Below are 21,399 nucleotides of genomic sequence, written 5' to 3'. Positions count from 1 at the left end.
GGTCATCCCGGCCTCCCTGGAGATAACCGATGTTTGCCCGGGGATCCTTCTGCATGAACGCAAACACCAGCCGGCGGCTCGGGAAGATGAACCTCTCGGCGGCGGACCGGTGCTGCGCCTTCGAGGCGCCCGTCCTGAACCGGTTTCTGCCCCCCGTCCTCATCCTGGAGTTCATGTTCGGGCTGATGGGCAACGTGGTGGCGCTGTGGATGTTCGTCTTCCACATGGACTCCTGGCAGCCCAACGCCGTGTACCTGACCCACCTGGCCGTGGCCGACTCCGTGGTGCTGTTCTGCCTGCCCTTCCGCGCCGACTACTACCGGCGGGGGCAGGACTGGCTGTACGGCGACGTGCCGTGCCGCGTGCTGCTCTTCCTGCTGGCGGCCAACCGCGCGGCGGGAATCTTCTTCCTCACGGCCGTCGCCGTCGACCGGTACCTGAAGATCGTCCACCCGGGGAACCGGATCAACCGGATGGGTCTGGGCTACGCCCTCTGGGTCTCGCTCGGCCTCTGGGGTCTGATTTTTCTGGCCACCGGGTACCTCCTGGCCAACGAGCACTTCTTCTACAACGGCAACCGCACTCAGTGTGAGAGCTTCAACATCTGCATGGGCTTCAGCCCGCTCTCCACCTGGCACAACGCCTTCTACGTCCTCCAGTTCTTCCTGCCCACCGCCATCGTGGCCTTCTGCACCACCCGGATCGCGTGGCAGCTCAGGGTCCGGACGCTGGACAAGAAGGGGAAGATCAAGCGGGCCGTTCAGTTCGTGGCGGCCGTGGCTCTGATTTTCATCACCTGCTTCTTCCCCAGCACCGTCTCGCGCATCGCCGTGTGGATCCTCAAGGTGTGGTACGACGAATGCAGGTACTTCGAGGAGGCCAACCTGGCCTTCTACACCTCTGTGTGCTTCACCTACTTCAACAGCGTCCTCAACCCGGTGGTGTACTACTTCTCCAGCCCGGCCTTCAGCGGTACCTTCAACAAGCTGCTGAATAAGCTGCTGCGGCGGCGTGGAGACGGCACGCAGACGGGTGCGACGGAGGACGGGGTCGTCACCGTCGATGGCGGACGGGATTAAAGATGCTGGTTCTCTAATTACTGCTGGAGGCACGTTAAAGGTCTGGGTCCTGATAACGTTAATATTATCCCAGTTTAGAGCTATAATAGAATGCATGTTCGGCTTTAATTGTCCACACAATTACCAACCTTAAATAATAATTAGCAGCTGTGTACTTGTAAACAGCGAACACAAACCCATGGGAGGGTTTTTAATTAGAGCAATTATTTTGAGAAAGAAAAAGTGAGTTTTAAAATGCACTGTGAATAATCCAATGTATCAGTTAAGTGTTTATTGTGTTGTACAATTTAGTTCTTATACTTTAAATAGTCAATCACTCATAATCTGCTAACAAGTTGACTGATTTCAACATAAATATTATTCGAACAGCCAGAGGGAAGTTTAAAAGGTAGAGAAGATGCAAGTGATTCCAACAAGTCTGCGTATGTAGATATTTTTGCACATTCCCAATATTTGTATCCTGTGAAGTTGTTTTCAGCAAATAAATATTGCAATAACCAACACCGTTACATACTCCTGTTTGCCTTATTTTTATTTAGCTAATGTAATAACACCAAACCTTAAAGGACGTCGAAGATCCCAGACAAGATGCAAAGTAGTTCCCAAAAAATCTTGTTACATTTCAAATGAAGTATTATTCCGCTTATACAAGAGGTATATTTACTTCTTAAATTGGAAGTCTTGATAGCATATTTTTCTTTGAAATAATTCCTTATTTAATGGCAGTCATTATTTTGTGATACTAATACATTATTTGCAATACAAACTCGTTCACCTGGTTTAACAAAACATTTGTGTGAAACATCGTCAATAACTCGTTAAAATACACATTAGTTTTGCTTTATATCTTCTTTTGTGCTACAAAGTCATTGCTTTGAGATACAAACTCAAAAAACTCTTTTTCCATAATTTGAGTCCTTTCCGAAGTCGTATTTCATGAATCCTCAGATGTCCGAGCCCTCAGCCCGGTCCGTGGAGGCATCATTTATTCCCAAGGTGACGTCATGCTGGGGCTGGGCTGGGAGAGGAAGGGAAACATGTAAACTTAACGGTTTAAAGAGAGACTCTTCACCCGCAACGACGTCCTCCAGCCGGGCTCAGTTCACCAGCGGACACCGAGTGAGCTTCCGCAGCAACCCGTTACACAAATGTCCGCTTCAATGTAGCTTCAATATCAGGTACATTTTATTATTTTACGTTAGCCCCGGTTTATGTTTAACATGCTAATCTGAAAGCTAGCTAGCCAGCTTTGTCAGTTGGGGCGCATTCCAACAGGGACCTAAAAGCTCTAGACACTAACATATTCAGCGCAATGTTCAATGGCTGAGACTCTCTGGCCGACAGCGCGTCGAGGTAAAAGTAACCTGCGGTTTCAACACGAACGCGTGGGGGGCTGTGAAGGAAACGTGTTCCCACAGAAGTTGGTGGGCGCGGGAGACGCAGCGAATAGAATGAAGCCCGTCTCAGACACAGTCACCCCGGGTCAGACTCCGCGTCTACGGGCCGCATTCACCAACCAGCAGCAACGACGAGTACCCGCGATGGCCAGTGTGTGGTTACTGGGAGAGGCTGGCGATGAGTGGGACGCAGCCGTGGGCGGGAATGAGGATTTGACAGCTCGGGTGTGCTTGTTGTTTTGGTCTGGCGCTGCCGGTTGGGCGGGGCGGAGCAGGCGCTGAGGTAATGTTCCAGCCAGACGACGCATCTCGTGTTACCTGCGCATTTGCAAAGGAACTGCAACCCTCTTTTTTATCTTTCCCCACATATCACAATACCACAAACAGTGTTCAAATATGCAGATGGAGAAATGAAGATATAAAGATAAAACATCCTTTTGACATCTTAGGCTCTCCACATCTGTACTTATACCCCACTAGAGATACTCTTCCTTCTGAATATGAATGTAGTATAAGTATTGATTGTTCCCTGTCAGTGGTTTCCTATTAGCTCTGATCTGTCTGCTGCACGAGTCTCCTTCATATCCTGGTGGTTCAGTTTAATCATCAAACATCAAAGCATCACATCCTATAAGAGCATCGTGTTTGTCTCCGTCCTTATTGAACCGACTCCCGTTTTCAACATTGTGACGATGCATCATCTGATTTTATGACGTTTATTGAGCTGAAGAATCAAGTGGATTTTCTCACACTCCAAAAACAACACTCTTCTTATTGCATACCAAACGAGAGCGGAGACGTGTAGCTTCCACGTGGCGACTTATGAGGAAATAAGTAGAAACATTTTTTTTTCAATTTCACAACGACAACTTTGAGAGTCCAACGTAGAAGCACAAACCCGGTCTGCAGGTCACGTTGTTCCTCGTCTGTCCGCATTTAACTAAACTCAAATTGACTAAGGAACATGAGCAGACGGGTTAATTGACAGAACCCACCTCAAGGCCCTCATCACTTCAGGTGACATTGTGCTTTTTAATTCTGCATATTTCAAAAAATTCGATGAACCTCAAAGCAACGTGTCATGGTTTAAATGCATATTGGGTAGACAGAAGTTGAACGCTCATCAAAGTCTGTTCACAGGTCCTGTCAAGTACTGTTGCATTATGGGAAAGAAAGTCTGAGAGCTTTTCCTGGATTTGGGCCGTTAAGTCTACATGTTAGAAAGTGAGAGCAGCAGTGATCTCTGTAGCCCACTGGGACTACGGCGATGCTGCGTGTGGCTGAGCTGCACTGTGGGTAATGTAGTTCCTGTGTTTTGACAGGGAGCGAACGGCTCCTGTGTTGCCGGGGAACCAAATGCTTCACACGGCCTTTAGAGCGTGACACCTAATATCTGTCGTGACCTAGTTCTGCTCAGAGAGAACCTTCTGCTTCATGGATAAAATGGCGTCATGGTCACACCTCCACGGGTCAGGAGACGTGATCCACCTCACTGCATCACTCTATTTGATGAGGGACATTTGTCTTTTGTGACATTTACAGTAGAAACGAGACAAGTGAGAGCGTAAAAACATCAGCTGGGCATCACATTTATTACCTGCGTGATGGTAAAGACTGTACAGAAAAATGATCTATTTACATAATTTATTTTGTGTTTTTTTACCGTAAATTGACGTTAATTTTGCAGGTTTAAATAAGTATTTTTTTGTTTTAGAAATAATAATAATAAAACTAGCTGAACCATTGAAGCAAAAGGAGTGAAAATATTGATCTGTATCTCACCTTTATATTTTTTTTGCGTGGTATGCACATTTTTAAATGCCGTATTGTGATATATATTTAAATAACAATTCATTGATTATTCAGAAAAATAGCTATCCATTCGACTCCCAAAAATACTTGATTTATTTATTTTTGTTCTCAGTTCACTTCCATCACATTGGGACTTAATGGGGCGGTGGGGAAGGCCTAGCCCCCCACCTTGATCAGGCCAGAGCCCCCCCTCCGGAACCCCAACGCAGGAGCCATGAGTACATCAGGGAAGGTCAGCGGGCTCAAACCCCCGAGCAAAATAGTCCGTCCGTCTGGGGGGTCGTCCAAGACGTCCCCGTCCTCCGGTAAGAAATCATCAAGAGACGAGTGAATGAAGGAATATGAGCCGATAAGAAAAGGAAATGTGGAGCTTTTAAATGTCAGTATGTTGACTGTTAGTACTTTAGTGAGTTACTACTTTAGTAGGTAGTACTTTAGAGTAACAACAGCAATGCATTTGTACAGTAATACACTCAAATATTTTATATGGAAGCTGTTTTTGGATTCAGGGACAGTAGCTGCCGTGTTAGACAAAAGACCGGCGTAGTGGTGACGAGTGTCCACAGCGTTTCTCGTGGTCTAGTTGCCATGACAACAGTAGCGTTTGATTGTGCTCGCAGTCTCCCCGAGGCCGGTTCCTCCCGAGAACCCCCCCGGCCAGGCCGCCTCCCCGACCCAGGACGGGAGCGCCGACTTCCAGCCGGGCGAGCGGGTCTGGGTCAACGGCAGCAAGCCCGGCCAGGTGCGCTTCGTGGGGGCCACGCAGTTCGCCCCGGGGCAGTGGGCGGGCGTCGTGCTCGACGAGCCCATCGGGAAGAACGACGGGTCCGTGGCGGGGGTCCGCTACTTCCAGTGCGAGGATGGGAAGGGGATATTCACGCGGCCCTCCAAGCTGTCCAAGACCGCGCTCCCGGAGACGGAGGCCAACGGGGGCAACGCCAGTCCGGGGGCGGAGGGGGCGGAGGGGGCCCCCGTTACGGGCGAGCCCGCGCCCGCCGGCGCCATCTGTGCAGGTGACAATCAGCTGATCTTTGGACAGATGTAGCGTGTGTTTCCTCTGCGTCACTCCCCTCCTCCTCCTCCTCCTCTCTCAGCGGCGGGGAGCGGCATGAAGACGAGCGCCGCTCTGAACCGAATGCTCACATCCAGCGAGTCGGTGTCCAACGTCTCCGACACGGAGTCCATGAAGAAGAAGCGGGAGCTGAGGCTGGGAGACCGCGTGCTGGTGCGAGTCGTCACTACTGAATCTACGACGGGGGGGGGGGGGGAGGTCGTTAAAGCTGAACGAAGGGTTTGTTCTTCCCGCGTCCAGGTGGGCGGTAACAAGGCCGGCGTGGTGCGCTTCCTCGGGGAGACGGACTTCGCAAAGGGAGGCTGGTGCGGCGTGGAGCTGGACGAACCGCTCGGCAAGAACGACGGCGCCGTGGCGGGGACCAGGTGAAGGCCCGAGGACGCCGGCACGCGGCTTTGCTCCGCCTTCAATCGCCTGCAGAGGAAACGGTCCCACCCACCTGTCCCGTGTGGTTCCCCCTCGCAGGTACTTCCAGTGCACGTCCCGGTACGGCCTGTTCGCTCCCGCCCACAAGGTGACGCGCATCGGCTTCCCGTGCACCACGCCGACCAAGGCCAAGAGCTCGCGGAGGATGTCGGCCCTCAAGAGGAGCCCCAGCGCCTCCTCCATCAGCTCGCTCAGCTCCGCCACCTCCTCCATCAGCGGCAAGCCCAGCCGGGCGGGACTGGTGAGGCCTCACGCCAGCCCGCGCTGGAGGTGTGTGTGTGCGCTTCAGTGGTCTCACTTCCCTTCGCTCTCGTCTTCCCAGCTGACGGAGACGTCCGCTCGCTACGCCCGCAAGATCTCCGGCACCACGGCGCTGCAGGAGGCGCTGAAGGAGAAGCAGCAGCACATCGAGCAGCTGCTGGCGGAGCGAGACCTGGAGAGGTGCGAGGTGGCGAAGGCCACGAGCCACGCGGGGGAGGTGCAGCAGGAGATGGTCCTGCTGAGGAAAGGACGCGATCAGGTCCGACGCTTCTTTTCTTTTAAAGGCAAACAATCACAAACCTGAAGGAGACTCGCCAGAGATTCTAAACCGGGTCAGCGAGGAGCTTTCTGTTGAGGAGATGAAACTGTAAACTCTTTCCTGAGGTTGTGGGAAGCATTTTAAATTATTTTTCTGCATGTTGGAGGACATTGTGGCAGCTCCTCGCCCGTTTGTGTTGTCTTTTTGTCCTCCGGATGTGTGACCTGTCTCCATGTCGTTTTGTGCGTCGTGGTCCCTTCGTGTGTTCACAGTACGCGGTGGAGATGGAGGAGAAGTTGGATCAGCTGCGCTCGCTGGTGGAGGCGGCCGATCGGGACAAAGTGGAGCTGCTCAACCAGCTGGAGGAGGAGAAGAGGTGAAGCCGACTGGCCGCCTGCAGCACCCGGCTGTGAGTGGAGACAACGGGCCTGATGCTGTGCTTTATGTCCAACATGTTCTAAGGAGGGTGGAGGACCTGCAGTTCAGTGTGGAGGAGGCCTGCATCACCAGAGGAGACCTGGAGGTAACTCTCGGCCTTATGATCCGGCGCCACATTAGACATGATTCCAGACATCCGTCTCCCTCGCTTATGAAGCTCGGTGTGGATTATGTGGAATAACTTTACGTTGTAGTGCTGATGTTCACAGTTTGAGCCCCTCTGGTTGGATTTCTGTTCTTTTCTTTCTCGCCCTTTTGGCACTAAATCTTTGAGCTGCTGCTTTGCATTTTCCTCAAAGAACGGATGATCCAGTCAATCATTCAGCTCGGGTTCTTCATTGAATCTTTCATTGGCTCTCCCGTTCAGACTTTCTTCCCCTCATTCATTCATTCATGTCTAATTCACCCCCCACGCACCTTCACCACTTACACGGCCTCTCGTCATCTTTTCATCTGCTCTAGACATGCTCTCATCTTCCCCTTCTAGTCTGCATCTTCCTCACTCGTCAGAGGAAATGAGCTCCTGAGTTGGAAATAGGAGCAAGAGAAGCGAGGAATCAGAGTGCGAATGAGAGGACTTGAAGTAACGAACTCGGGGCAGAATGAGCACAACTAACTGGTCCAACTGGACCGTCGCCTCTCTTCTCCTGTCTGAAGCTCTCAGCATGTGGTCGGTGTGGTTTGGTGTTGTTCTCCTTTCTCCTCCTTGCTCTTCTCTTACTAACAGACGCAGAGCAGACTGGAGCATGCCCACATTAAGGAGCTCGAGCAGAGCCTGCTCTTTGAAAAGACCAAAGCTGAAAAACTCCAGAGGGATTTAGAGGACACTAGGGTAATGCTGGCAGAGCCCCCCACCTCCCCCCATCCAGACTGTGCTTTCTCAACAATGACACACAATACATCGAAGGAGCAAACTGGCAAATGATCAGACTCATCTCATAGCTTGGTCCAGAGTTAACTGCTCACACAACCACAATATATATATTATATATAATTACACATCCTTCATGCATGTGTGCACGAATGTTTCTTTATTTTAAACAAGATTCGGCAAATGCTTGTGCTTTTGGAGACGTTGGACCTTTTTTTTCTTCTTCCTTCTATCCTGTGAAACGTTAGTTTGTCTTCCGATCAGGACGGTGATCCATAAAAAGTTAATAAAGGCCGAGTCCTACGACTAGTTTGGTCCAGAACCAATGCTAGTCTTTATTGCTTTCAGTCCTTTTTAAACAGTTGGATCTCTAACAATCCAATGATCGAGTTAAAGACTAGACATCCGGGATCCGCCCCCCCCCCCCCCCGCAGGTGGCCACGGTGTCGGAGCGCTCCAGGATCATGGAGCTGGAGAGGGAGGTGGCCGACCTCCAGCTCCGGCTGCGGGCGTCCCAGCAGAAGGAGGACGCGGCGTCCCTGTCCCAGCAGCAGATCAGCCGGCTGAAGGCCCAGGCTCAGGCTCAGGAGAAGAAGGTGACACCATTTGGTACGTGTGGTTTGTTGGAGCTGCCGCGGCCGTCGCGTCACTCACGGCGTGCCCACCCCCTCCCCCCCGTGAACAGATCAGCGAGCTGAGCGTGGACGCAGAGAGCCGGCAGAAGGAGCTCCAGTCCGCGCAGCGCGAGAAGAACTCGCTGGGACAGCAGCTGACCGAGCTGGTGAGGAGAAAAGATGCTCTGGACGCGTGTCGTGTTTGTGAGAATTCAGGGGTTCATTTCTCTCCTCTTCTCCGCTTTCAGAGACTGAAGCTGGAGGCCGCCGAGGAGGAGGGCGGCCGGACGGCGAGGACCACGAGAGGTTAGACGCACCCGGAGCAGCTCACCCCGTACCCCACTGCGCCCCCCCCCCCCCCACCCCCCCCGGTGTAAAGATGACTGACGATGTCGTCCTTGTGCTTCCCGTCAGAGCTGCAGCAGAGCGTCGAGCGGTCGAAGAGCGACGTCCAGGCGCTGAGAGAGGAGAGTCGGATCAGAGCGGAGCAGCTGCTGCAGGTACCTCATCTACACCAATACCCACAATACTGAGGTACTGGTGCTTTGACCTGCACCTCCTCCTCTACATCGCTACTCTTTACCGCACTACATCTCAGAGGTACACGTTGTACCTTTTACTCCAATACATTTGTTTGACAGCTTTAGTTTTTGAATACAGCTGTGGCCTTTGAAGAAGAGAGAGCTGACCGACATTAGAGGAGTTAAAAACATCCACAGCGGTAAAATGCAGCGCACACATTAACGCAGCAGTGACGTTAATCCAGAAACATCAGATATAATATTAAAACATTTTACCGCACAATAAATACTCTTCATACTATAAAGAAATGTGTGTTTTCCCGTTGTTGTATCCTCCTCATTAAATAATCCTCCAGTCTGCTTCCCTTCCGAGTTGCTGCAGCTCTTTGGCCACAGGCACAGTGTATTTTAGGTTGTTGAGACATTACTAACACACGCATGCACACTTTCTTATACGCACCAGTCTGCTTCTTTGTGTTAATTCAAGCTTTACAGATTCACGGTCTGTCAGCTGTTTGCCTTGATGATGCGTTCAAATACCGTTCCCACCATTGGAAAAAGAAAAGCTTTATAATCAGAGTAAAATATAATGTGTGGAAGGATTACATTATTCAGAATAAGCAGTAGTGAAGTACGTGAAATACGCAGAGTACCACAACTGAGTAGAAATACTCTGTTACAAGCTGTAACAAGTACTGCATCTAAAACTTGAGTACATGCACAGTATAAGTATTAGCATCAAAGTTTACTTTAAGTAGTAATCCTGCAAAATATTTATCATATTGTTATTATATATTTAGATAATGTTTTGTGTTAGTAATCCAAATCTGTAAGTAATTAAAAGCCTCCACTGAAAAAAGTAGATATATTTGAAGTATAATTATTACAATATTCCCCTCTGAGATGTAGTATAGTAAATAGTAAAAGTAGATACATGCAAACAATAATAATACTCAGGCAAAGTATTTGAGTAAACTTGATTAATTGTATCTGAATGTATCATTGATGTGAATCATTGAAGACACAAATTATTCACCTTACAGAGTAACAGATTTTAATGTTTATTTGATCAGGTTCAGCAGGGACGTAAATAAAGCCTCTGCCGGCTTTAACGTTCTCCTGTAATGTGTGACGAGATGTTCCCTGAAGTTAAAGCTCTCTGCTCTCGCTTCGCTGGGTTACTAATGGAAGCGGTGGAGCTCCGGGCCGCCTCGGCTCCTTTCTGATGACCTTTCATCTTTCCGGTCTATTAATGGCGTGCTGTCTTTTTTTTTTACCTAATAATATATTTCAGAACCTTTTCCGACCTAACATCTCTTTTGAAATTTTTTTTCCCAAATATTTTTTGACTTGTTTTTCCCATGACATTTCTTTTTCAATTTCTTTTGACTTTTTTGGGAAACTTTTTTGACCTGATATTTTTTGACTTTTTTTCAAAATGTTATTCGACATAACATTTTGACTTTTCCACAACATTTATCAATCCAACATTTTTTGACTTTTTTTCAAAACATTCTTTAGACTTTTTTTCAAAAACTTTTTTTAAAAACTTTTTTTGACCTAATTTTTTTGACTTTTTTTTAAAACAATTTTTCGACATATTTTTTTGTTTTTTTTCCCATGACATTTTTGACCTAACATATTCATTTATTTCACTTTTTATAAACATTTTTTTCACATAATGTATTTTTGTTTTCCAGCTTATTTATGCTGCCCCTGAGTGGCCAAATATCAGCAAATACAGTTTTAAATTGATGTTACATAAAATAAGAACCACTTGAGGAATGAAAGGTGGGGATGATTCTGGAGATGAGAGTCAATTGGTTGTTGACCACACATTTTGTTGTTTATTCTGTGAACACAAAATAATTATAAAAAATTCTGAGTGTTGAAAGAACATTGTTATTTGTGACTAAACCACATGGAGCTGATCAATATAAATTCCTTTGTTTTTTCCAGGCTAAAGAAAAGTCTGAAAGGACGTCCCTCTCGCTCGAGAAGCTGACCAATGAGAAGGAGACGCTGGAGACGCAGGTGAGCAGAAGGCCTCCACAGTGAAATATGGGTCATTCAAGTTGTATTTCATTCTGGTGGAGGCCAGGTGATCGTCGCCTCCACGTTTGTAGCTTTTCCTTTAAATATTTCTTAAACTGCTCAAACTGCTGTCCTGCAGTTACCAGCTGTTTGTGGGCTCCAGATGTTCGTTGTCGCGGCAACAAGATGCGTGGCCCTTTTCTCTTTGAGGGAGTTCTTTTCGGCACCATCGCACTGAACTGAATGTTGAAACAATCGGTAAAGATGTGAAATGTTTCTGCAGCTTCACTAAAGCGAAAGAACAAGAGTTATGTCTCTCATTGTGATTTATTCAACATCTGCTTCTCCTCCGCGCTCAGCCGTGTTGGTGGAGGCTGTGATGTAAGGCTGTGTGTGTGTGTGTGTGTGTGTGTGTGTGTGTGTGTGTGTGTGTGTGTGGACACAACATTGCCTCGGTTGGCTGGAGCTCGGCCTCTTCTGTCTTGTGTTGTCACACATCTGTTGTCTGTCTGTGTGGGAACCGATTGATTGTTTGAACGGTTTTGTGAATGTCATTATTGTTTTAAAGCCTTTATGAGACGGCGCCGATAGATGACAAGGAAACGTCATCATGACGAAGGAAGAAATGCTGCTTCCAGCTCCTCAGTGGAGGTTTTTATTTGCTGTTTTTTCTTTATTTCTGTTGATGGTAAACCGGATTCTGGGTTATTGTTATTTCTTGGTAGAGTGGAATAAATGGAACATAAACCTGGTTATTTCTTTATTATTTAAATTATATATAGTTTATTTTTTTTATTCATTCTTATTTTGTTGTTGTTGTCAGTGTAAATAGAATATCATTGGGTTTGAGTAATGGTCAACAAATTGATCTCCCATTGATCGACCATTAAAGAAATAAAAAACGTTTCTGAACAAGTGTTTAATCGGTAAAACAACAGACCTATTAATTAATGAAAATTGATGACTGCATGTAAGACGTTGACGTAACATGTAGTCTATCTAGTGTAGTCTTGAAGTCTCTCTTGTGTAGTATATCTTGTGTAGTCTATCTAGGGTAGTCTTGTAGTCTATATTGTGTAGTCTATCTTGTGTAGTCTATCTAGGGTAGTCTTGTAGTCTATCTTGTGTAGTCTTGAAGTCTATCTTGTGTAGTATATCTTGTGTAGTCTATCTAGGTTAGTCTTGTAGTCTATCTAGTGTAGTCTTGAAGTCTATCTTGTGTAGTCTATCTAGGGTAGTCTTGTAGTCTATCTTGTGTAGTCTTGAAGTCTATATTGTGTAGTATATCTTGTGTAGTCTATCTAGGGTAGTCTTGTAGTCTATCTAGTGTAGTCTTGAAGTCTATCTTGTGTAGTCTATCTAGGGTAGTCTTGTAGTCTATCTTGTGTAGTCTTGAATTCTATCTTGTGTAGTATATCTTGTGTAGTCTATCTAGGGTAGTCTTGTAGTCTATCTAGTGTAGTCTTGAAGTCTATCTTGTGTAGTCTATCTAGGGTAGTCTTGTAGTCTATCTTGTGTAGTCTTGAAGTCTATCTTGTGTAGTATATCTTGTGTAGTCCATCTTGTGTAGTCTTGAAGTCTATCTTGTGTAGTCTATCTAGGGTAGTCTTGTAGTCTATCTTGTGTAGTCTATGTAGGGTAGTCTTGTAGTCTATCTAGTGTAGTCTTGAAGTCTATCTTGTGTAGTATATCTTGTGTAGTCTATCTTGTGTAGTCTATCTTGTGTAGTCTATCTTGTGTAGTCCATCTTGTGTAGTCTTGAAGTCTATCTTGTGTAGTCTATCTAGGGTAGTCTTGTAGTCTATCTTGTGTAGTCTATCTAGGGTAGTCTTGTAGTCTATCTAGTGTAGTCTTGAAGTCTATCTTGTGTAGTCTATCTTGTGTAGTCTATCTTGTGTAGTCTATCTTGTGTAGTCTATCTTGTGTAGTATTGTAGTCTATCTAGTGTAGTCTTGAAGTCTATCTTGTGTAGTATATCTTGTGTAGTCTATCTAGGGTAGTCTTGTAGTCTATCTAGTGTAGTCTTGAAGTCTATCTTGTGTAGTATATCTTGTGTAGTCTATCTAGGGTAGTCTTGTAGTCTATCTAGTGTAGTCTTGAAGTCTATCTTGTGTAGTCTATCTAGTGTAGTCTTGAAGTCTATCTTGTGTAGTATATCTTGTGTAGTCTATCTAGGGTAGTCTTGTAGTCTATCTAGTGTAGTCTTGAAGTCTATCTTGTGTAGTCTATCTAGTGTAGTCTTGAAGTCTATCTTGTGTAGTATATCTTGTGTAGTCTATCTAGGGTAGTCTTGTAGTCTATCTAGGGTAGTCTTGTAGTCTATCTAGTGTACTCTGTAATCATATATTTGGTATCAGAAAGTCTTTATCGGACCTCGTGCTGTGAAACCCTTTGAATGAAAGTGGAACCCTTAGAGAGGAGTGTGTACATATGCTGGTGGGAAGTGGGGGGGGGGGTTTCTGGGAGGAGCCTATTCTGCTCTGTGTTACATAATGGAAGCACTGAGAGAGAGAGAGAGACTCCACATCCCTCTGGCAGCGTGCACGGTGGGAGAGGAGAGCTGATGGTTTATTGATGCCCAGCTTGTTTAGTCCGTGCGTGTGATGCTGTAGACGGGGGGGCGGCTGGGGGGGGCCGTCATAGCTTTAACAGCGGCGAGCTGTGCAGGTATGGACGTAGCCGCTCTGCATCAGGGTTACTCCAGTAACATCTACCCGCCTCCCTACCAGGTAGGACGCTGTGTGCTTCAGAGGAGGAGCTGTTCGTCGATCTTTAATTATCTCTCATTAATGACTGTTATTGGCGCCTGGTGTGGAATTCTGGGACGTGTCCTTTGCACGGGCGACGATCCCGTTCTACATGTGTGTGTTGTTCTGGAGGACTAGAGCTCCTCTCGGAGCTGCAGATCACCTCTGTGGGGCAAAAAAGTCAGAAACTGTCCTCTGAAAACACGGCGAGGAAACATGCAGATGTGCAGATGTGCAAAGGGAAACAGGCTGCACACTGATTTTATCCCATCTGAAGCCAGCTGTGGCAAACGCATTGATTTAAAAGTAGCTCATCATTGACTGCTGCTATTTCAACTCTACTGAGCCAGTTAGAGGCTTCATTTTTAATCTCCACATCTGGACCAAATGAATGAGACTTAAAGTTAAGGAGGTGATGTCTTTGGGGCTTTTATTTTTAGTTTCCGGTGGATTGATCTGATTCGGCTCTTTGCCGACTCACCAAGAACTTTTACGAATGAGCTGAGGCTCAGTGATGTGTGAGAGATGTTCAATGATGTCGAATATGTTCATGGTCAGTTGATTTGCCGACTGAGAAGTAGTATGAGTGAAGTACGTTTTAGGTTTAAGTGTTTCTAGTCTTTATCACAGACATCTTGAACGGAGGGAGAGTGAGATGCAACAAAAGCTCTTTGATTGGACCCGAACCAGGAACGCTTCCTCGCTGCCTTTTAACCCCTGAAGCACCAGCAGTCTGATAGTTGATTAGTCCTTTGAAGAAATATTCGCAAAGTCAAACATTTGCTGGTTCCACCTTTTGTAAAATGAAGATTCGCTGCCTCTCTTTATCTTATGCAACAACATTTGATGTCTTTTGGGTTTTGAGTCAGAAATCGTCCAACTTCTCCGAGAACCGATGCAACATATTGATATAATTTATCATTCTATTGTGTTCATGGCTCAAACAAGAATACATTAAATCAACATAGTAATCCTTAAAGAAAAGTCACTTCTGACCTGAGCGTGTGTGTGTGTGTGTGTGTGTGCGTGCGTGTGTGTGTGCGTCTCCAGCTGGAGGCTTTGAAGCAGCAGAGCTCCAGATACCAGGAGGAGCGGAGTGTGTCCGAGGAGAGTCATCGACTTGAGGTCCTCTGCAAAGAAATGTGAGTCCTCACCAAACTAATGTGATCCTACAGTGTGTCTCCTGTGAAGGTGACACGCACACAGACACACACACACACACTGCCGTGGTGGATCTGTCCATCTGATTAAAACGTGCTGACTCAACGTCATCTTATTGAAGTGCACATATAAAAAGAATGTGTCATTGAAGGCTCTCTGCCGTGAATTCCATGAATGGTTGTGTGAAGTGTGATTGTGATCATGGATGTGACGGACGCACAATAAGCACAAAATGTTCTAGATCTTTGAGGTCACACTGACCGAAGATGTCTTGCCCTCTTTTCATATGACGAGTGTAGATTTGGGGCACGCATCGACTGGAAGCAAATGAAAATATATCTCTATATATATATATATAGTTATGGTCTATACTCCATGCTTTTATAGGACTTTGTTGGGTTTGTGTTGAATCTCCATCCAGATATCTGTGTGTGTGTGTGTGTGTGTGTGTGTGTGTGTGAGCCGTATGTGGTGTCTGTACGTCATCCCGCCACACCTCCCCTGAGTCATCAGAGCCCCGAGCTGTGACATCACAGCTCCAGATGGATCTAATTGGCTGAATTTCAGACATCAGTGTGTGTGGCGACCTGACGGAGGAGCGGGAGGCGGAGATGTCCACGAGTCTCCTTGGTGACGATGTAACGGGCAAAGTGAACAGTTTAGACTTTTAAACCTACAAAGAGGAATCCCGCTTAAAACATCTGAGGCTCTCTGTCTCCTCTCCTCAAAGCCTCCCTCCCTCCTTCCTCCCTCCCTCCTCTCTCTTTCCTCCTCCATCCGTCCTCCATCCTTCCTCTGCCTGCTGCTGTTATGCAATCGCTCCGTCCGTCCTCCTAGGACCGCCTGGCTCCAACATGGCGGCTCCTTTCCCTATTGTGTGTGTGTGTGTGTGTTTGTGTGCGCGTTTGTGATCAATGTGACCTTTGTGCGTCTCAGCAGCTCAGATGTGTTTTATGTTGTTTATGACGTCACTGTGGGTCAAATCCTGGTTAGTTTGTCTGTTGAAATTAGATGTTAATATTTTTAAAAAAATAATTAATTTCATCCTGAAATGTACATGAACAAGTTTCACAGCAACAACTTCCTGACGTTGTGGAGATGTTTGCCTCATAAATGCTTCTGGAACAAAGTGGATGCAAACCAATCAGATTCCTCCGGAATCACGAGGCGTTTTCCTTCTGAGCTCCACCTTCATGGAGCTAATTTAAATGTCCATAAATATCTGGATCCTAAATTCCCCGACAGGCCAGTGTGCGTGTGCATGTGATGGTGTGCATGTGATGGTGTGCGTGTGATGGTGTGCGTGTGATGGTGTGCATGTGATGGTGTGCTTGTGATGGTGTGCGTGTGATGGTGTGCGTGTGATGGTGTGCATGTGATGGTGTGCATGTGATGGTGTGCTTGTGATGGTGTGCGTGTGCATGTGATGGTGTGCGTGTGCATGTGATGGTGTGCATGTGATGGTGTGCGTGTGCATGTGATGGTGTGCGTGTGCATGTGATGGTGTGCATGTGATGGTGTGCATGTGATGGTGTGCTTGTGATGGTGTGCATGTGATGGTGTGCATGTGATGGTGTGCATGTGATGGTGTGCATGTGATGGTGTGCGTGTGCATGTGATGGTGTGCTTGTGATGGTGTGCATGTGATGGTGTGCATGTGATGGTGTGCGTGTGATGGTGTGCGTGTGATGGTGTGCGTGTGCATGTGATGGTGTGCTTGTGATGGTGTGCATGTGATGGTGTGCATGTGATGGTGTGCGTGTGCATGTGATGGTGTGCTTGTGATGGTGTGCATGTGATGGTGTGCATGTGATGGTGTGCTTGTGATGGTGTGCGTGTGATGGTGTGCGTGTGATGGTGTGCTTGTGATGGTGTGCTTGTGATGGTGTGCGTGTGCATGTGATGGTGTGCATGTGATGGTGTGCATGTGATGGTGTGCATGTGATGGTGTGCATGTGATGGTGTGCGTGTGCATGTGATGGTGTGCATGTGATGGTGTGCATGTGATGGTGTGCTTGTGATGGTGTGCATGTGATGGTGTGCATGTGATGGTGTGCTTGTGATGGTGTGCATGTGATGGTGTGCATGTGATGGTGTGCATGTGATGGTGTGCATGTGAGGGCTTTGAGATGCTTCAGACGATCCCGACCAGCAGACGGGTTTCACACTGAGGATTAATTATATCGGTAGAAAGTCTCTTTGCTTCAAACTGATCTCACTGCTTTTACAAAAATAAATTTCATTTGATAAATCTCAAAGAAATCTTTTTTTTTCAGAAGTCATTTTTTGCTGTAAAGGGGCTGCAATTAATATTTAAATACCTGTTATGTGAAAGCGTTATGAAGTGTTTCTGCAGCTTATTTTAAGACGGTTTCATCCCTTTTCATTGGATACAAAGTTAAAGTAGGTTTGCGATCAGTTAATGCTGATAATTATCTTAATGAATTAATAAATTATTTGTTCCGTCTATAAAAGACTGCAGATCGTCATTTCACAGAGCGACCCGCGGCTCAGGATCAGATCTGAAAAACAACTCTGTGTTTGTGTCCCGTGGGGACGTCGGCCAGATGTCAACACATCTGTGTGCACAGATCCATCCGAAGCTTCTGCCTTCGGGTGTAACGTTTCCTCTTTCTCTCCCCTCAGCGAGGAGCTCAACACCTCCCAGAAGTCTCCGCCCCTCGACGAGGTACCAAGCTTCACGAAAACTATCATTATTATTATTGTTATTACACAAACAAGCTTGTTGACCTTCGTCCCGCTGAAGAGTTTCAGGTTTGATTGATTCTGGCAAAGCGAGGATTTACCTCCTGCTGGGACGGAAGATCACACGGCTTTAGCTTCTATTTAAATACCTGTGTGTGTGTGTGTGTGTGTGTGTGTGTTCACAGCACACTGAGGACCGTCCCAGTCAGCAGCCGGACATGAAGACCCGGTGAGTGAAGAGTTTATGGATTTCTTTTTTTCTCAAACAAACGTTTCTAAAAGTTGCTCCGTGTGTTTGTTTGATCCTGTTTCATTCTGTTTATAAGTCTTATTTGTGACGAACGAGAGGGTTTTTTAATCTTCTCACATTTCTGAACTCGTTACCGGAGGACGAGAACCTGAATGTGATGTTTTACGGTAAAAAGCCTTCATAGTAAGGTAGCGTGTGTACAGCTAGTGATGCTTTCCAATCAAGGACACGTGACTGTTTATGGAAGCGCTGCTAACTGAACCCGTCCTCCCCCAGAGGGAGCGTCTGCGGCCCGGCCACCGACAGGGGAGCAAACTCCCAGAGATCCACCGGAGACAAAGACCAGGAGCTGGAGTCTCTGAGGAAGGAGGTGCTCACAGCCAACCATGTCCTCCTCCTCCTCCTCCTCTTCCTCCCCCGCTGGTATCTGACCGCTCGGTTTGATCCGCCGCAGATCGCCGTGCTGCGAGGAGAGAGCGCCGTGGCCAAGACGCTGCAGGCGGCCGTGGAGGCGCTGGAGGGAGACAAGGCCAGGCTGCGGAGCCGCGTCCACGGCCTGGAGCAAAGGCTCATGGGAACGCGGGCGTCGGAGGGAGGAGACCGGGAGGCTCCGCCCTCGGGTGAGGAGGCGAGGATCGACCTCTTCCTCAGCGATGCCTCCGCGGGTGATGCGGCTATGGAGCAGCTGAGGGAGGAGAAGGAGTTCGCTGAGGGGCAGGTAAGAATTCCTCCTCTTCCTCCTCCTCCTCCTCCTCCGGGAATGAGCGATGGCTGATCCGTGTCTCCTCCCGCAGATCAACTTCCTGAACAGCGTGATCGTGGACCTCCAGCGGAAGAACGAGGAGCTGAAGGTCAAACTGAAGAAGCTCGCGCTGGCCGAGTTCAACGGCACCGACGGCGCCGACGGGTAAGAAGTGTTTTCATTTGGTGACTTTCGGGGTGGATCCCGGATGTGAGTATTTGTACGAGGGGCCCCAGAGGAGGAGGAGCTCCTCCCCCACACTGAGCCCCTCCCCCTCTCTGCGCCTCCCACAGCTCGCACGAGGGCGCGTCCAAGCAGGCGGAGAAGAAGGCCACGCCGCGCCTCTTCTGCGACATCTGCGACCGCTTCGACCTCCACGACACGGAGGACTGTCCCACGCAGGCGCAGAGCCCCGACGCCGTCCCCCACACCGCCTACCACGGCAAGCGGGCCGACGAGAGGCCCTACTGCGACATCTGCGAGGCCTTCGGCCACGCCACCGAGTCCTGCAACGACGACCAGACCTTCTAGGAGCAACACTCCTCCCTCTTCTCCACTACTCCCCCTTTTCTCTCTCTCTCTCTCTCTCTCCGTCCGGCTCCCCGTCCCGTCCAGAGTTCCTCCATATTGTATTTTTCTACTGTATTTATGCACATCACTGGTGGCCACTGACCCGCGTCCGCTCCCCCTGCAGCTCTCACATAAACTGTAACGCCTCCAAATATGCTGCTTCGGTGCAATATTGGCGTTCGTAGGAACGAGGGAAAAGGCGATGCGTCCTCTGCACTCGTCGTTTTGTATCGTTTTGTTTCTTAGAAAATAACAAGTGTATTTGTTAGTTATTAAAGCACAGTGGAAACTCGTTAGCGCCCCTGCAGGCGTCAGAGTGTTAGAGCCACGACAAGTGAGACGCACACATCATTCATAAATCAGACTAAACTGTTCATACGGTATGTAGTAGGGTAGAAATCAAAGTTAATTATGCTGTTTTTGGAGACAAACTTTAACAATAACTACATTTCTTGCACAATATTTCTGTGTTTAGTTGAAATAATTTATGCAAAAAAACTGCATGACTTTTAAATGTGTTGTTTTATCATTTCTCAACAGTCAATACATTCACGTTTAATATTGTACTCACTATTAAAATTGCATCCTTTTAATTATATTATAATTATGACAGCTCAAAATATTTACTGCCATAACTTTTCTCTCAATATAACAACTTTATTCTCTAAAGGTTCTTTAAATATTCCAACTTAGTTGTTGAAATACAATGACTGTATTCTCGTAATATCACAGCTTTATTAGATATTATATTGACCTTTTCTTATTGGCCCTGACACTCCTGACCAGCCTCAAGCTTCGTTTTTGGAAAACGTGAAACTTTACGTAATTTCTGTCTCGACTTTGGAAATTGTAGCTTCCAAGTTTCCGCCTTTTGGCCGCATCTCAGTGTGTGCTGCTCAGTGTACTGCTCAGTGTGTACTGCTCAGTGTGTACTGCTCAGTGTACTGCTCAGTGTGTACTGCTCAGTGTGTACTGCTCAGTGTACTGCTCAGTGTGTACTGCTCAGTGTGTACTGCTCAGTGTGTGCTGCTCAGTGTACTGCTCAGTGTGTACTGCTCAGTGTGTACTGCTCAGTGTACTGCTCAGTGTGTACTGCTCAGTGTGTACTGCTCAGTGTACTGCTCAGTGTGTACTGCTCAGTGTGTACTGCTCAGTGTACTGCTCAGTGTGTACTGCTCAGTGTGTACTGCTCAGTGTACTGCTCAGTGTGTACTGCTCAGTGTACTGCTCAGTGTGTACTGCTCAGTGTGTACTGCTCAGTGTACTGCTCAGTGTGTACTGCTCAGTGTGTACTGCTCAGTGTACTGCTCAGTGTGTACTGCTCAGTGTACTGCTCAGTGTACTGCTCAGTGTGTACTGCTCAGTGTACTGCTCAGTGTGTACTGCTCAGTGTGTACTGCTCAGTGTACTGCTCAGTGTGTACTTCTACACACTCAATTAGGTTCTTCCTGTGGGGACGGCTGCAGCAGGAAGTACTTCCGCCTCGTGTTACAGGATAAAGACTCCCCGGATACAAACGACAGAAGCCTCGACTGACTCAGTCCCGCACTTTCCACTTTAAAAGATTCAGCAGTAAAACAAACTACGGTGATTTTTAAGAGCGAACGCTTCACGTTTTGGGAAAAATGCGTTTTACCGTCTGAGAGGACGGAGCACGTGCACTTTAATCGTAAACAATTTCTCGCAAAACAAAGTTGTAACAAAAACCATTTGAAGTCCGGAAGGAGCCGATGAAGTTCCTCGTGTGATGTCACTTGAGTCAACGTCGGTTGAAGAATTAAAGTTTACTAACCGCTAGCGTAACATGTACCCACATCTCCCGTCAGGGTCCAGTTGCATTGTGGGTAACGTGGGCAAAGGTTGTAAGCAGAGTGCGTTCAGTAAAATGACTTTGTATTCTAATCTCTGCGTATTAACACTAATAAATCTACAGATTAGTCCTTTAAGTGATGTCGTCCCTCAGGAAGCTCACGAGCGTGTTTCCTCAGACGTGGAACTCGTCCTTTGACCTACAGCGAACATTTGACCTCCTTGTAAGCACAACATCTGGATCATATTGAATCCTGTGGTGTATTATGTGACTAACCACTGACACGAGTCTTTGTAAATACTAATCAGAGCTTCCTTCTGCTCGATGTGTCCACGCTGCCGTGAGACGAAAAGCTTTCTGTGCACATTTTATTTTTCTGCAACGTTGATAAGGAAAAAAAACCCATTTGTAAAGACTTTAAAACATTGTGTACTTTATAAGTGGTGCGTCTAATTATGTGTGTAACGTTTTATATAAATGTAACCGTTTCAGGCGCCGTCAACAAACGGCTGCAGGACTGTTTTACAGATGTTGACGTGGTGTGAAATGTTTTGTATGTACCGAATACTCCTGAACAGTCCAATAGAAATACTAAGAAACCAGCTTGTGTGTGTGTGTGTGTAGAGATA

The 21,399-nt window shown here is 47.2% G+C and overlaps 2 protein-coding genes across 6 annotated transcripts; both read left to right on the top strand.

Annotated features, from left to right (window-relative positions):
• Positions 1-29: 29 nt before the first annotated feature.
• Positions 30-1,580, top strand: LOC120831748 (hydroxycarboxylic acid receptor 3). Its single transcript, XM_040197470.2, has one exon. It carries the CDS (start codon positions 30-32, stop codon positions 1,077-1,079), a length of 1,050 nt encoding a protein of 349 aa, XP_040053404.1. The 3' UTR covers positions 1,080-1,580.
• Positions 1,581-2,077: 497 nt separating this feature from the next.
• clip1b (CAP-GLY domain containing linker protein 1b) lies at positions 2,078-21,372 on the top strand. Of its 5 annotated transcripts, none has more exons than XM_040197343.2 (22): positions 2,078-2,257; positions 4,401-4,593; positions 4,909-5,301; positions 5,383-5,513; positions 5,601-5,725; positions 5,826-6,027; positions 6,109-6,306; positions 6,579-6,682; positions 6,769-6,829; positions 7,472-7,576; positions 8,050-8,211; positions 8,301-8,396; positions 8,478-8,535; positions 8,644-8,729; positions 10,710-10,784; positions 14,582-14,673; positions 17,339-17,381; positions 17,584-17,627; positions 17,925-18,018; positions 18,103-18,366; positions 18,443-18,555; positions 18,684-21,372. In XM_040197343.2, the coding sequence occupies exons 2-22, from the start codon at positions 4,503-4,505 to the stop codon at positions 18,919-18,921; spliced, it is 2,775 nt and encodes a 924-aa protein (XP_040053277.2). In that variant the 5' UTR covers positions 2,078-2,257; positions 4,401-4,502; the 3' UTR covers positions 18,922-21,372. The 5 variants fall into 5 exon arrangements, with proteins under 5 accessions (XP_040053277.2, XP_040053278.2, XP_077944881.1 ...); XM_078088754.1 differs by having other exon boundaries at positions 2,079-2,198; XM_040197344.2 differs by lacking the exon at positions 7,472-7,576.
• Positions 21,373-21,399: the final 27 nt, after the last annotated feature.

This window comes from Gasterosteus aculeatus, chromosome 14 (genome assembly GCF_964276395.1).
Source record: "Gasterosteus aculeatus chromosome 14, fGasAcu3.hap1.1, whole genome shotgun sequence".
In the NCBI taxonomy this organism is placed as follows: Eukaryota; Metazoa; Chordata; class Actinopteri; order Perciformes; family Gasterosteidae; genus Gasterosteus; species Gasterosteus aculeatus.
This window is presented reverse-complemented; position numbering and strand designations above follow the sequence as displayed.